Source organism: Psammomys obesus, unplaced genomic scaffold (genome assembly GCF_907164565.1).
Source record: "Psammomys obesus unplaced genomic scaffold, mPsaObe1.curated_primary_1811, whole genome shotgun sequence".
NCBI lineage: Eukaryota > Metazoa > Chordata > Mammalia > Rodentia > Muridae > Psammomys > Psammomys obesus.
The window spans coordinates 10,268,002-10,284,672 of NW_026596149.1; the positions used below are offsets into that span (position 1 = coordinate 10,268,002).

General features: G+C 44.8%; 1 protein-coding gene across 3 annotated transcripts in view; it reads left to right on the top strand.

Moving 5' to 3' along the window:
• The window catches only part of Frmd4a (FERM domain containing 4A), a 434,715-nt gene that overhangs the window by 320,402 nt on the left and 97,642 nt on the right, over positions 1–16,671 (top strand). For all 3 annotated transcript variants that reach the window (XM_055593785.1, XM_055593784.1, XM_055593786.1), the window contains exon 5: positions 1,434–1,518. In XM_055593785.1, coding sequence (XP_055449760.1) covers positions 1,434–1,518 — 85 coding nt within the window. The remainder of the gene's footprint in view (positions 1–1,433; positions 1,519–16,671) is intronic.

A 16,671-nucleotide genomic window follows, 5' to 3' on the forward strand; every position in this document is an offset into this window, starting at 1 on the left:
AACACTTATCCCAGCGCAGGGATGCAGTCACACTTCTCCAGTCCTCAGGGAAGCACAAGGGAAGTCCCTTCGAGAGCCCCGAGCCCCGTAACTGCCGCCCGCTGCTTCATTGAACAGAACAAATTCTCTTTTAAAAATCTAGCTCAACAATGAGCAGGATTGAAAAAGGTAACATGAAAAAGTAGCAGAATGAAAAAATGGAAATTAAGTAACGAAAAAAGAAGTGGAGGGTCAGTCAAGAGTCTTGTTTGTTAGAACTTGGTTTGTTAGAACTAGGTTGGTATATATATTTCCACATTTTCCCCCATGGGTGTGTATTTTAAAGGTTTTTGGTTTGGGGTTTAAATCGATGCCTAGAGCTGGTGAGACAGTTCTGTCAGAGAAGTGCTTGTTCATTCATACAAGCATGAGCTTGGTCCCCCAGAGCCCCCTAAGGCCAGGCATGGCTGCGCATGGCTGCACATGCAGATAATCCAACCACTGGGGGTAGAGGAACAGAGACCCCTGGGGCTCACTGTCTAGCTACCTTGGCCTATTCAGTGAGCTCTGGGCCAGTGAGAGATCATAATGGTTTGCTTGCTTGCATGCATGCTTTTAAATATGGACAGTTCTGAAGAAACTACACTTGTTTGTCCTTTGACCTCCAGAAGCATGTGGACGCATGTTTACTTGCACACTGAAGACACATGTAGGCATACACCCAGACATACACTTGTACACACACACAATGAAGTGTAATTTGTAAACTTAATTATGTCCCGTATCTTGTTATCATAATAGCTCAATGGTTAGAACCGCTTTGTCCTTAGAGGTAAGACTGCTGGGTTACTACAAAAGCTCCTCCTATGTGTGTTATAAGACGATATATTTCACATGTATTTATGTGTATGTGTGTGCACCTCCGTGGGCTTTTGTGTACCACATATATGCGGGTACCCACAGAGGCCAGAGGGCACTGGACCCCCTGGAACTGGGGTTAGAGGGGAATGTGAGCCACCTGATTGGGGTGCTGGGAACTGAGCCGGGGACCTCCAGCAAGAAGAGTAAACACTTTTAAGTGGTAAGCTGTCTCTCCAGTCCCAACACTGTATTTTCATGTCATAAAGATGACTTCACTGTGTAGAAAAACAAGAATCTTAGAGTTTTGTAGGTTACTAGCTCATTGGGCTTTTGATTTGCATTTCCCTAGTGTTTAGTGATACCTGCAATGTATTCTCTTGTGCTTGCTGGTCTTGAGTGCACATTCAGAAAAGTGTCAGTACACGTGTGTAAGACCTGGCGTGGCCTCAAGGCAGGCAGCAGAAACCAGACTGATGGCCGCCTTGTCTTTTCTTCATGCAGCACCAGGAGCTGCAATCTTTCTCTGAAACCACCCAGCTCAGTGGAGTAGTTTCCACGCCCCCTGTGCCTCACGCGTGGTTTTTCTCTTGCAGATTCTACATAGAAAGCATCTCTTACCTGAAGGACAATGCCACCATTGAGCTCTTCTTCCTGAATGCCAAGTCCTGCATCTACAAGGTAAGAAAGTGCTCTTCCTACCCAGTTTCTTAATAAAAACAAAACGAGCCAGGCATGGTGGTGTACACCTGTAATCCTACCACTTGGGGAGGAGAGGCAGGTGGAGTTCAAGGCCACCCTGTTCAGGACAGCCAAGACTACACAGAGAAACCCTGTCTTAAAAACCTATTCTTCTTCTTCTTCTTCTTCTTCTTCTTCTTCTTCTTCTTCTTCTTCTTCTTCTTCTTCTTCTTCTTCTTCTTCTTCTTCCTACTACTACTACTATTATTATTATTATTATTGTTGTTGTTGTTGTTATTTTGCCCATAAGGCAGTTGCATTGATTAGGAAAAGTCATTTATAAATTAATTGCTATAAATAAGTGAGAAACGGCGTATAAGGAAAGCCACCAGCTTAACAACATGACTTCTTCCAATCCCATCACTGTCCTGGCTATACAGCGTTCTCCATGGGAGGGAGGTCAAAGCAGCAGAAAACCAATCAAGTAGTCGCATCACATCTGCAGTCTAGGGCAGATGGAAAGGAATGTGTGCACGCACACTTGCTTGCTTGGGCTCAGCTCAGTGTCTATGCTCTAAGACAGTTCAGGGCCTCCTGCCTAGGGAATGGTACCACCAACAGTGGGCTGAGTTCATTAACTTGCACAAGATGCTCATCCACAGCCCAACCTAACCTGGACAGTCCCTCACTGAGATTGTCCTCCCAGGCGACTCTAGGTCATGTCAAGGGGACAATTAAAGCTGATCATTGTATTCTCATCCTATGAAATCCACGTGAAGTTCAGGCTTGGAGCTCTCTGTGGTTTACGGGGGTCTCCACATCTCTCCCGCAAGGAAGATGAGGCCTAGGGAGACTTCAGCGTCTACTGGACAGCAGAGTAACCCATTTGGTTCAGGGAAGCCTACTCCAAGCCCAGGCCACTCTCTTCGCATGGTGTGCCCAGAGAGGTTCGGATGTGAGCACATCGCTGGCAAAGGGGCCACTGGATGGTTTTAGAAAATTCCAAGGAGAACTCATGTCATGTGGCTTTTACATTTCAGCAAACTCTGATTGGGGATACCGCAGTAACTCACCAAACTTTAACCAGGACAGCTGAAATGGGCTAGCGGCTCAGAACTTCTTTACCTGAACTGCACAGATTAACTCCACATTCAGATTCGGGGGGCGGGGGGACTGGCGGAAATCAGGTTCAGCTCTGCAGAAAGACCTCACTTGGTAGTCACTGATGAACCAGGACATATCCTGGGCTCACACCTTTAAGTTTTTGCTGACTGGGGGGAAAAGACATTAATTGTGGTTCCAGGTTTTGAATTCCTTCCTCCTGCTAATCCCTAATTTTCTCATTATAGAGTAAAAAGAATAATACTATCCAGATAACTTACAGACTAAAAAGAGTACCTGTTTTGTTTTGTTTTGTTTTGTTTTGTTTTGTTTTGTTTTAATGCGTTGTTGGGCAAGCACTATTTTTCAGAAATTGAGAGATAATTTTTAAAACTGAGAACTGTCCACGAGGTGGCAGACTTGAGCTAAAGTGAATTGCTAGATATCACTGAGAGTTTTGGAAGGGCACCCAGGCCCACTCTGCCTGGTACACACCCGAATAAAGGGGAAGGAAGCTGTTTCCCAGAGCTGCGAGGTTCCTCTTGGTCATATGTGCTGAGCCTGTGGTAATCAAGAAGAGCAAGTCCTCAGAGGCAAACAGAACAGATTTCCCACGAACGAGGAGGAGCAGGCGGCCTCCAGAACCGGCATATTTTAAAGTTCGGAGCCCCCCCGCCCCCCATCAACCTGCTTACCAAATAGCAAGTGGAGAGTGTTTGAGAGCACTAGCTCCCTCGTCTTAAAATCTGTTCTGAAATGTGGTCACAAAAATGACCACCGTGACCAAGGATGGGTCCTCTATAGTTTGTGGACCACCTGTTCACCCCAGTGGTCTAACTAGTTCATCTGCAAACACCGACAGAGTTTACTAGCAGGCTCTGTTTGTATTCGTCTTGAGCCTCCTGACTGCTGAGGGAGGGGAAACTCTGGCAAGGAGGAAGCCGGTGTTCACAAGAACTAGAAGTGACCAGACTGTACTCTGTCCTGGTAGCCACGGTCAGCAGGGCGGAACAGTAATAAGTCCACACGGTTGTAGGCACATAGACTTTGCTTCGACAGACTTGGGTTCCCGTCCCAGCGAAATATGAATGTCTTCCTCAAAATGTCCTCAAGCTTCATTTTCCTTTGTGACTAAACAAAAGTATTGCAAGACCTGACCCACATCTTGTAGGGACTTCTCCTAAGACAAAGCACACAAAGCTACTTGGCTTCTGACACATTTTTCTTGGCTACAGTTTGGGGGGGGGTTGCCACCCACATGTCCCTAGGTCTGGGCTGAGACATTATCCCAGAAGGTAAGGCAACTTGATAGCTTGTCACATTGAGGCTGCCCCAAACATTGATTTACGCAGGTCAGCGTCAGACCACTTGCTGTTTCTTGGAGACTGACTAGAGTGTCTTTTGGTTTTTTATTTCTTTGTTTGTTTGTTTGCTTTTTTTTTTCCACTTGCTCGCTTGCAGTTTGTAGACTCCAGGCTGAGCAGAGGGACTTACATAATGTTACACAAGCACTCTACCACTGAGCTGTATCTTGGGCTCTTTTTGCTTTTTATTTCGACACGATAGCTCACTAAGTTACCCAGGCCAGCTCTAAATTCACTCTATTGTCCAGGCTATGGTTGAACTTAGATTCTTCTACCTCAGCCCCCTGAAAAGCCATGATACCCAACTCCTATGGTATTTTAGAAGTAGGCTGTTCAGGTGAAAGAAGCTATTTACCCTGCTGTTTTGCAGACCTATTTCTATTTATATTTTATTAAGATCTATTTCTTAAAGAAGCAGGGATGGCTCAGCAATTGAGAATACTTACTGTTCTTACAAAGGGCCCGAGTTTGATTCCCAGCACCCACACAGAGGCTCACAACTGCCACTGCCATAACTCCAGTTTTAGGCACTGTCCTGAGCACCCCAGTCACCAGGTACCCACATGGTGCACACATATGCAGCAGACAAAACACACACACAGAATAAAAACAAATTTAAAGTGTCTTCTTTAAAAAATGTAGTGTTTAACTAGCATGTGAGAGGCCTTGGGCCCAACCCCCAACACAGCACAAAACGAGGTGTAGAAGGCAGACAGGGGCCCAATGAGATGGTTCAGCAGGTCAAGGTGCTTGCTGCCAAGCCTGATGACCCGAGTTTGACCCCCAGGACACACAGAGTAGAGGCGAGAACCAACTCCCACACATTGTCCTCCTGTCTCCACACCTGTTCACACACACACACACACACACACACACACACACACACACACTAATAAAACAACTGAAGTCAAATGGTTCTCAAAGGCTCATTATGCAAATGTACCCATCTCTCCTCTTTAGAGTCATTGCTATTCCTTTACCATTTACCTCTTTGTTTCTAAGTAACTAGCCCAGTTCTTCCTTGATTTGTCACTTCTCAATTTTTTAAATTCTTTGTTAGATAGACGGATTCAGGGTATCCTGTGGCCATGCCTACTCTCCCTTTCCTAGTTTTCTCAGGGTAGTAGCACACCCCTGGAAGGAAGCCCACTGTCATCAGCATGACATTATGACTAATCCAAACACTGTCCGGTCCTGTGATTCCTGTTTGTTTGTTTGTTTGTTTGTCTGTTTTTAAGATAATGAGTTGCTTTACGTAAAAGGATCCTCTGTCCTGTTTTCACTTGTTTACTTTCTAAGTATCTTTGGGGTTCTGTTCACAGCTCCTACGGATCCCCAGATATATTCTAGTATTCAATTCCCATGTGATGGCAATTCATCAGCTGTCTCTGGTTTGAGTTTTATGGCTACTGCTGCTGCTGCTGCTATTGGTTTCCGAGACTTCCCTCCTGAAACCCTCTGCCCTCCTGTTCCAACATGAACTTGGCGAGCTTGACAACTCCCTTCGTGGGAGGCCGCCTTCCTGTCTGGGTCTCCCCCCACCCCCGCCCTGTATTGGGTCATCTGTCTTCTGAGTTTTGTTTGCTTGTTTGTTTTACACCGTTGTTTTCCTGGACAGCAGCCCGACATAAATCTAGGGAAGGGACATCCTAAAACATGGAGAGAAAGGACAGCAGCCCCAAGTAAATCTAGAGAAAGGACAACCTTATATCTTCATCCTTCATGGGTATTTGCAACAGTGGTTCTCAACCTGTGGGTCATGGCCCCGTGGGGGTTGAATGGCCCTTTCATCGGGGTTGCCTAAGACCATCGGAAAACACTTACAGAATTCTGCTGATGTTAAGAACGGAGGCACCACTCCTCTATCGCCTCCAGGCAGGTCTACCCATGTGCAGATACACTCACATGAGTACCTGGCATGATGACATCATTGCAGCAATCCCGTCATATACACCCTGAACAAATCCAGGGAAGTGTATGTGACAGGGTTAGCGCCATAACGTACTCATGTGGACCAGTCACACATGTGAGAGAACAATTGCCGTGTTGAAAGCAGCAATATCGGAGGCAAAACACACTTTATAGATGATAATTACTGGGTATGTTTGCATAGTTGATGATTTTACAGTACATGCTTTTACATCTACATATATTTACATATATATATATCTGAACCATGGAAACTTAATCGGGGTGCCTATCAATCTTTTTATATATAGCTATGGTTGGTGGGAACGCTGCCTCCATGTGATAGTAACACTAGCAAAATCACAGTTAAGTAGCAACGGAAATAATGTTATGGTAAAGGGTCACCACAACACAAGGAACTGTATTAAAGGGTCACAGCATTAGGAAGGTCAAAACCACTGGGTTAGAAGTTTGATTAGAATGACAGCTTCTCTCAGAATGTCAGGTGTTGTTCTAGAAGTGTCCATTGTCCGTCCGCCCCGTGCCATCTCCCAACAGCGGGATCTTTGGGGCTTTCCTCTGCACTCCTCTTGGTGTGAAATTTCAGTAGCTCTGGCTTTTGTAGACACACTCTGCTATGTATCTGTCGGGTGGCGGGTGATTACTCATATTCTTCCTGGATTATTTTCTTGCTATCCTCTCCTCTTCAATACCCATCCTCTCTCTTCTTGGAAGTGCCGAGAATCAGAAGCTAGGACAGACTTTTGCCCAGTTCTCCATTTCTGTATTTTTGTTCTGCTTTCTGGGAGGTTGTTTGTTTGTTTGTTTGTTTGTTTTTGTCAGCATTGCCTTTCATCTCCATTTTTTATTTTTAACTTTAATATGTAAGTATGTAAGTATGTATGTATGTATGTATGTATATGTGTGTCTACGAATGCCTTTGTATTTCTGATCTCTCTCTTTCTCTTTCATATCCTATTTTAGGGTTTGGAAAAATGACTCAGCAGTTCAAAATGCCTTTTGTTCATAGAAAGTTTGTTTCCCTTCTCCCACATCAGGCAGCTCACAACTGTCTGTAACCCTCGCTCCAGGAAACCCAGTGTCTTCTACTGACCTCCATGGACACATGCGAATGAATGGAATACACACATACACATAAATAAAAATAAACATTTGATATTGGACTCCTGGTGTCAACCTCCAGCCTCCACATTCTTAGGAAAAAACTTTATTGCCTTAGGAATGCGATACTATCTCTTATCCTTCTTATTACATTAACTACAGTGCATGTTCAACTTCCTTTCTTTTTCTTTTCTGTTCATTCTTTTTCTATCTTTGTCTCTTCTGTAGACTAGCATTACCTACTGCCCACCCGCCCACTGCCAATCCTACACCTGCTCTCTTTTGCTCTGTGTGTATATGTGTGCATGTGTGTGCGTGTATGTGCACGCGTGTGTGTGTGTGTGTGTGTGTGTGTGTGTGTGTGTGTGTGTGTGTGCGCGAGGAAGCCAGAGGTCAGCCTCCATCACCAGCTGCTCTCCACCTTAGCTGGCTTCATCTGTTTCAGGAATCCCAGTCTGTCCATTCCTGATTACACATGAGCAAAGGAAAGCTAATGAGATGCTCTGAAAGCATGGGTCAAAATAGTGTCTCACTGGGAAGCTGCTCTTTCCGTAGGACCTGAGTCTCAGCCTTTGGGTGAGGGAACATATCCCCTGCTTCTCCCTGGGACACGCCAATCTCCAGGGCTTAGAAGAGAAAGAGGCCTTAGTTTGGGGTGTAAACTTCTTTTCAATGCAGCCTCCACACATCCACTCCGGAGACAAGGCTTCTCTTCTTTCCATCAGCGGACAGCCAGGAAAGCTGGTTTTCTTTCCTTTCGTTATTTTTCTCAAGCTACAAACATGGTTTTTCTTCCTTCTTTTCTTCACTAGGAACAAGAAAACACAACTACAGCAACTTCTCCCACACTTCCTCTTCCTTCATACCCTCCTAATTTCTAGAAGAAAATCAGGGGGAAACAGTTGGGTAAAAGTTAATTTTACCCAACTTGCATAAAATTAAACTATGTGAGAACAGGGCTGTGACCGTACAGTGAGCCAGGGAGGACTGGCGGGGAACTTGCTGACACCCTCATGTGGTCCAGCAATGTTTATGATGTTTTAACTGCCTGTGGGGACAGGTGGACAGTGGAGGGGGAAATTTACTCTCAGGAGATGAACAAACGTCCTTTAAAAACACATGTACGGTTGCATGGAAAATTCCAGTGAGATTCTGTGTGCTCCAGAATCTTGTGAGCCATTGGAATGCTCCTTCCAAACCGTTCCCTCTGGCCTCCTCCTTCTCTGAATGTGACTTCTTTTTTTTTTTTTCCTTAATAATTTATTTTTACTTTATGTGAATTTGTATATATTCTTGCACGTATGTCTGAGTGGGAGTGTTGGATCCTCTGGAACTGGAGTTACAGACAGTTGTGAGCTGTCGTGTGGGGGCTTGGAATTGAACCTGGGTCCTCTGGAAGAACAGCCAATGCTCTTAACTGCTGAGCCATCTCTCCAGCCCGGAGAATGTGACTTATGAATCCATCATCAGTCACCCTGTAGGAGGCAACCTACTTTCATACAAGACAGGAGAGATTTGGTAAAGATGGACTCTTGAGTTGTTCTCATTTAGACTGTGAGGTGAATCCTATACCCCCTGAGTTCTGTACTAACAACTGAAATCAACTACCAAAATTCGGTTTGCACAAGTACTGGTGAAGTGGTATGTGCTTAGCATCCTGGGGAGGACTGAAGCAGGAGGATCATTCTAGTAATCATTTATGTAATGAAACTCTATCTGAAAAGAGTTAAAGAGTGGCAAATAAGGCCAGAGTGCTGACCAAACGGAACAAAACCCAAAGGTCCATGCCCAGTATCACACAAACCAGGGCAGTGACACACACCTGCGGTTTCAGTGTGCAGGGGGTAGAGGCAGGAAAGATAGAATCTCAGGGTTACCCTCCACTACTCAGCGAATTTAAAGCCAGAGGGGGGGCAGGGAGGAGGAGGAGAGGGGGGAGAGAAGAAGGAGAGGAGGAGGAAGAGGAGGACGAGGAGGAAGAGAGAGAGAGATTAAAAACTGGTCTTGGAGAGATGACGGCAGGGTTGTTTGGAGCTCTTGCTGCTCTTGCAGAGGATCTGGTTTTGGTTCCCAGGGCCCACCGGTGATTAACAACCACCTGTAACTTTCACTGTCTGGTGACCCAACACTCTCTTCTGACCTCCACAGGCTCCTGAACGCATGTGGTGCACATTCAGGCAAACAAATATACACATTAAAAAAAAGTAATCTTTAAAACAGCAGTCACATTAACATTCCTACAAATGCTAGATTATAAATCAGTCTATTTTTAAGTTTTATTTTCAATTGAAATAGTCGATGCTAAATATGTTCAATGTTCTTTTAAATTTTAGTGTTTAGAAAGAACCAGTCTCCCAAATTATGGATCCTAAAGGTACAAAGGAAATTTAAAAGTTTCTGCTTTAACTTTAGTTTTAATCAGCTTCAAACACAAAATCTGGGAGAGATAAGAAAATTGGCTTCTAAGTCCAAATAACTTCTATTCCACTACTCAGAGGAGTTGTTGGATATTTATTTGCTGTGGGAGGGGTGACCTAAGTTTTGCTACTCAGAATGGCTGGCGTGTGGTTGTAACTCTCATCATCAAACCGTGTAACTTTCCACCCTTCCTATTCACCACAGTTAAATTGTTCTTAGTCTCAGTGTTTATCACACCCAGTCTCAGCTGAGCCACAGGCCCAAGGTCTTCATCTGCAGATAGAGTGCAATATGCTTCCTTGGGCGAGATGAAAGCAGCATGCCCATTTTCCTGAACGGAGTTTTACGGTCGCCTTCCATTACCTGTGGCTGACTAGGTGCATGACTGATGGACAGAAAATTGCTTTTTATTCATGACTTTCTGATCCCACTGAGTTTGGGTGTTTGCCTGTGTGCAGCAAGAGCTGACGGTGACAGAAGAGACAGAGCTGGACCCAGGTATGGTGGCACACTCCTATAATCTCAGAACCTGCAGATGGAGGCCAGAGGATCAGGAGTTCAAGGTCATCCTCAGCTAAGTAGCAAGTTGAGGCCAGCCTGGACTATATGAGATCTTGTTTCAAAAGCCGAAGAAGAGAAGAAGGGAATGGTGAGAGAGGGTGGAAGATATTGGGGAAACAAAAGCCCCTGTTCTGTGTGCACTGAAAGGTCTCGTCTAGCCTTTTCTCTGACATCTCTGCCTCTGTCCTGGAGCTTTGCATTGTCTCCGTTTATGTACTTGTTCCTGGGTTTCATTGGCCTCTTACGTCTAAAATCTATCACTCTTGTTGATACTGAAATAAATGGTCTATATTGAAGAGCTTCAAAGAGCTTTGTTACTGAACCTGTGATGTCACTTCATCTGTAGGTGGGAGAAACGAAGCCCAGGATGTAGTCCCACGAGATGAAAACCCAACATAAATATTAGCCTCCAACTCACCGAATCCCTTATAGCTCAGTCTGGCTAATAAGGATGTAGTGCATGAACTTACATGACCAAGAGCATAAAAATAGGGACAAGGGAGGACTTCCTTTTCCAGCCTTTCAGAAAGAAACTTGCATGGGCTTATCATCTTGGCAGTGCATAGCAGAGTTTGGAAAGAACAATTCTGGGGACCTTAACGTAGGCCGTCAACAGCCTGCAGCATGAGAAACCCCAGTGTGTGAAAGTACAGCGAGAGCGCAGTGCAAATGGCAACGTAATTCTGGGTATCACGAGACAAGCATGACAGGGCTTGACTGCTGAAGACCTGGCAGAGGGCTGATGAAAGGAAACTAGGCAAGTTTGCAGAGGTCTTATCCATGCCCAGACGCAGCTCCATAGAGTCATTATGAGTTGCGCAACAAGGCATGGTAGCCAAGCAAGCATAAGAAGGTAGTCAGGGAAATCATCTACACACAGCCTCATGGTCCAGTGTGATGATGCGAACCATGTTAGTCGGGGCTCTCTACTGAGAGACATAGAAGGCCACTTACTGTGTAGGGTTGACCCATGTGACCAAAAGCTGAGATGTCTGTAAAGGGCCACCTGCAAGCCAGAGCCCAGAAAGGTTGGAGCTGTGACTCAGAGAACTAGGGAGGCCAGTAATGTATTCTCATCCCGAAGGCAGGAGAAAGTGAGATGGGATATGCTAACCCAGAGTGAGTAATGAAGCTGGGTGTGGTCGAGGCGGAAGGATCATGAGTTCAAAGCTGGTCTGAGCCACATAGAAAATTCTAGGCCGCCACAGCAGGACCCTATCTCAGCACCCCTCCCCAAAATTGTGGCATGAAAAACAGAGGGACATTTGCTTTTCCTCCACCTGTTATTCTCTTCTGGCCCTTAAGGTATTGGATAGTAGCCACTTCTTTCATGAGGCTGTCTGCTAAGTTCAGTGATTCGAAAGCTGGTCTCATCTGGAAGCACCCTTTGAGACATGCCTAGAAATAATATTTAATCTGGACACTGAGATAAATGAAAGTAATAGGTAAACTCTCAGATCACAATGGTTATAAATTACAACCCTTATTTGCATGGTAACCAGTGGGCACAGTACTTCCTGTCTCTTAAAGAAATTTTGCTAAATACAACTAACAATACTAACCTATGACAAATAACAGAGGGACGAGTGCATGGTTCAGACTTCTACAGATGCCAGTGAGAAGAAATCAATGATGCTGAGGTGGCATTTCCAGCGTGCCTGCAGTTTCTGAATCGCCTTTGTATTTACATCTTGCCAAACTCAGTCGGAAAACTTGTTCTTCACATTAGGTGGTGAAACAATTAGAACACAAGGAAAGCAGGGATGCTGGGTGTTCCTGGGCTGTTGGGGGTAAGGGCTAAGACTAGAACTCAGTCCAGACACTGCAGTCTTCCTGTGCGTGTTTTGTGGGTAATAGTACAGGTGGTGACTGGGTGAGGATTCCTTAAGAGAGACCTGGCAGTGACCAACTGAGCAATTCTGACTGGAGTTTGCCAACACCGTTCTCACTTCCCTGAGTCCTTGTGTTTTCTGCTCTAGTTATTGTCTTCATTTCTTTTCCTGTTGATGTGATAACACATTCTCACAAAAGCAACCATGGGGTTTATTCTGGCTCATAGTCCAAAGGTTTGGTCCAGCGAAATAGGGATGGCAAGGTGCAGAAGCTTGAAATACTGATCGCATTCATAGCGAAGAAACACAGAGGGGTGAGTGCACGCTGTTGATCACACCCCCCATAGTGGAGACAGAGAGAGGGGGGAATGGACGCAGCTTCTCAGGTCTCTTTCCCCTTTCACACACTCCAGGATTCCAGCAATGGAATGTTGCCACCAGCAGAGAAGGCCCTCCAACTTCAGTTAACGTAATCAAGGGAGTCCCTCACAGACATGCCCAGAGGCCCATATCCCAGGCAATTCCAGACTCTGTCAAGAGTAACACTTAACTCTGGCAATTAACACTTAACTATTGCAATCATCTCATTTGTTGTATGGGAAAGTTAGAATTTCCCAACCTAACCACAGAGGAATGCTCTCCATTGAGAGTCTCTGTGTGACATGAAAAGTAACCATCAAACCATCTGAACCGTGGGTCAGGAAGAACCTGCTAGGGATGGTGAGAAAGCATCCATAAGCCTTGTTGCATGGGGACACTTGTTTGGCGCATGGAGCATCAGATCCTCTGGTAGCCACCATAGCACTGCTGATGAAACGCCATGGGTCCTTCTCCTGAAGGCGCTTCCTCGTTTTAGATAAAGCAATGCTGAGCAAAAGGAAGAGGTCTGTCCTCTCCATCTGCTCCCTGAGAATACACACACACACATGCCTGTACATACCTAGAGATAAGCACGTTCCGTCATTCTATACCATTTTTCAACGATCAAAGGAAGTGACATGGATCATTCAGTAGTAAGGAAAACAGAGGCCCAAAATGCATGCATCATGGCCTTGATAGCCAAAGGATATGCCATTTCCTCCCAATGTAAAATTATCATGTCCCCCACCACCCTAGATTCTCAGGCAAGATTATAGCTCAGAAAATAACCCAGCAGAACCCCCTCCTCAGATGACTCTGGAAGCACTGGGGTTCCAGTGCAGAGCTATGGCTGGAATAAGCCCACGGGAATGTCACAGAACCAGCCTTTGCAGATGGCCAGGTGGCAGCCATGAATAGCTCTTCCTTCAAGAGCCTCCTGCCTCCTGCCTCTCCACCCACTTCCCCAGCTTGTCTTCTGTCAAGGGAAAGCCCAGAGCCCTGGGGAAGTATGGGGGTTTTGTACACTCTTTGTTATCTTGCCTTAGTCACTTTGTCTCTCTGCTGGAAAAGGCCGTGAAGGGAGCCACCTCTGGCTTGCCTGGGAAGCCAGCTGAGGGAAAGGTACAGTCAGCTTTTGAATGCCATTTGGCAGCTAGAAGCTGGGCCCTTTGCCTACTCCTCTATAGTAAACTTGGCTATCAGGGGAAACTCAGGAAGTGAGCAGAAAGTCAAAGGCTTTGTTTCATTACAGCAAAATCTTAACAATGCAATCACCTGGCAGAAAGAAATGCAAAGAGAGTTATTAATTATAATAAAGAAGTATGTTAAAACAAAAGATAGAAAAAAACACTATGCAAGTAAGGTTTAGGGGATTAAACTAAGACTTGGAGAATATACAATACCATATGTCGGAAAATTAAATATAATACATGAACTACTTGAAAACCTAACAAAAAAGCATACAAGAAAAAAAAGGCAAGCTCTCCACAGTCAAGAACTTGTCATTTTACTATTCTGAATTTGGTTCTTAGATACTCTCTCTAGACTGACTCCTCTGAAGGCATCCAGTGATCGTCAAATTCAAGAAGTACTAACTAGGAATCATAAGAAGTTAATGGCACAGCTTCTCCATCAGATTTGCCGTGTGTACAGGGTCTGAGGAATCCTGCCTCCATTTCCTCTATTGCTGGACACATTCTGGTTCTTGGTTTTTTTATGGTCTCTTCACCTGGAAGGAAAGGGAAAATTCAATCCTTTCCACTTGCCCTAAGGACCGCTATAGTGAGAAGCTTGCCTCAACCAGCCCAGGCATCTCAGACTGTGCTGTCTGAAGCTTTGCTGTAGCTGGTAGAGCACTGTGGTTAATATTCACCTACAGGACCTCCTGGGACTCCATAATGGGCTGTGCAAAAGAAAAAGCCTTCTTCCCTTTCCCCCACATCTCCTTTCCAACGCAGACACTTAACTTCTAGCAAATGAATCACATTATGAGCCAGCCACTCTGCCCCTGCTTAGGGCTGTCTGCCAAAGGTTGACTTGGAGTTACACATGAGATAAGCCTCCCAGCTGGTGTTAACCATTATCCCACTGTTGACCGTTCACTGCATCCTAGGTGTAAATGTTTAACAGAAGGGCTCATACATGCAAACACACACACACAAAGTGTTTCCGAGTACCGTGAGCTCTTCAGCCAGCTGATCAGTGAGAAAGGGAATGAATAAAGTGAGAGCAGAAATGATCTATTGTGAAAACCCTGGACAGAGGTTCTGTGAAAGCATTTGTACACTCTCATATGACTTAGATTTTGATGGGAGCTGGTAATCCCACATCTGCCATTGCAAACATTCTCCCACATCCCACCCTGACAGGACAGATGAATTACAGAGGCCAGTAAGCTCCTATGGCTGGTTACACATAAAGAATGCTTGTCCAACATTCCTCCTTATAGTTATTAGGAGGTGTTAGTTCTCTTGATCGACACTTCCGAGGTGGCTCAGTAGCAACTATCTTTATCTATCTCTGGAATCCCTTGGCCTAAGACCTTAAGGACATCCCTCCTTTAAAGGAGTCACAGCTGCTCAAACGTCATGAGTTATGGAGGAAAAGCCTAGACTCCCCCCCCCCAACTAATTAGAAAATCCATATATCAGGGTTTGGCTTATAGTTCTAATAACTCTTTATTTCAATGACTTTTCTGTGCTAACTCCGGTTATAAATATCGTCCTGAAAGTGTGCTGGCTGGGCTGGGACCTTATTAACTTGGGAGAGGTCAAGTCCTAAGTGAAGTCGTAGATCAGACAAGAGGTGGTGGTTTTTCCAGCACAGCGACCACCATCAAGGTTTTCGTGACTGGAGTTCCATTCTCAGGAAAAAGTTAAAAGGTGTTGAGCTAACTGGTCTCTAAGCCTCTCCTATCTCTTCTTCTGGTCCAGTTCCTCGCCCACTCTTGGATCTAGTGATAATAGGGAATAAAAAAGGAAGCTGTTCCTGGACATGGCAGTTCATGCCACTTAAAAGGCTGAGGCAGGAGGATTACCATCAGTTTAAGGCCAGCCTAAGCTAAAGAGTGAGACCCTATTTGAAATAAGAGAAAGAAAAAGAGAAGGGAGGAGGAGAGATGAAGACAAATTTCTCTATAATCTTGACATTAGAAAAATGGTATAAATTAACTTATTGTTGCGTGCTAATGGGCCCAAGTCTCTCTCTCTCTCTCTCTCTCTCTCTCTCTCTCTCTCTCTGCAGACTATATAATATGACATTATTCACTTAAAAGTTCATCAAGAGGGTGGGTCATGTCAAGTGTTTACCACAACAACACAGATGCTTTTGGAGGCAATGGTGTATTTTTGTGGTGACGGTGTCTCAAGTGTGTGAGCCTGTCTCCAAAGCCAACTGTATGTGCATGTTTCAGTTAGTGCCTCAGTGGTACTATTTTTACAAACATGGAAACTCCAGGATGTGTCGCTTCGTGGCAGGGAGTACTCTAATAGATGTAGTAAACAGTTTTATCGTTGTGCAGGCATCGACTGTGTTTATGCAAACCACGCTTGCTGTGACATCACTAAATGATGTCATCTTATAAGACTACTGGAATGAACACATGCTGGCATTGATGTGAATGTTCTTACTTAGAACTTCATTATGTCTGTGCTTGACAAAAACATACATTGTTTTTTGTTTGTTTGTTTGTTTGTTTGTTTTTTCAGAAACCAAGACATTTTTATTCTTTTAAAACCACTCTCCTAGATCACAACCATGTAAGGGAAGACCCAAAAGAACAGAATATTTAAGTTAGACACCAGACTAGCAACTAATAAAAACTCTGTAAAGATAGAAACACTATAGGTCTGTGTTGATGTAATAGCCACTAGCCACACTGAGCTCCAAGCACATAGAACTATTCCCGGTACCACTGAGGAACTGTGTTTTCGGTCTTGCCCTGTTTCACTTCAAATCGAGTCGTGATGCCATTGTAACATTTCTTTCAATGAACCCTCACTATGAGTTCTAAGGCAGAACTTAAAAATAAACTGTAGTGGGGCTGGGCATGGTTGTGCACTGAAGAGTCACAGAACTTGGGGGCTAGAATCATGTGTGAGCTCTGAGCCAGCCAGGGTGACACAGTGAGACCCTATCTCAGAAAAGAAAATAATTGGATGTTGTGTAGCTGTTTTCCAGTGACTATTAATATGAGCAGGTTTGGGGCTGGAAAGATGGCTCCATGGTTAAGAATACTGGCTATTCTTCCAGAGGATCAATGTTTAATTCTCAGTACTCATATGGTGGTTTGTAACCATCTATAACTTCAGTCCAAGGGGATCCAGCACCCTCTTTCCAGCCTTGAATATGTGTTTACGTAGAGTCTCTCTTTTTCCCCTCTGTCCCTCCTTCCTACCTTTCTTCCCCATCATTCCCTCTTTTCCCTCTCTCCTTCCCCATACACACACACACACACACACACACACACACACACACACACACACACA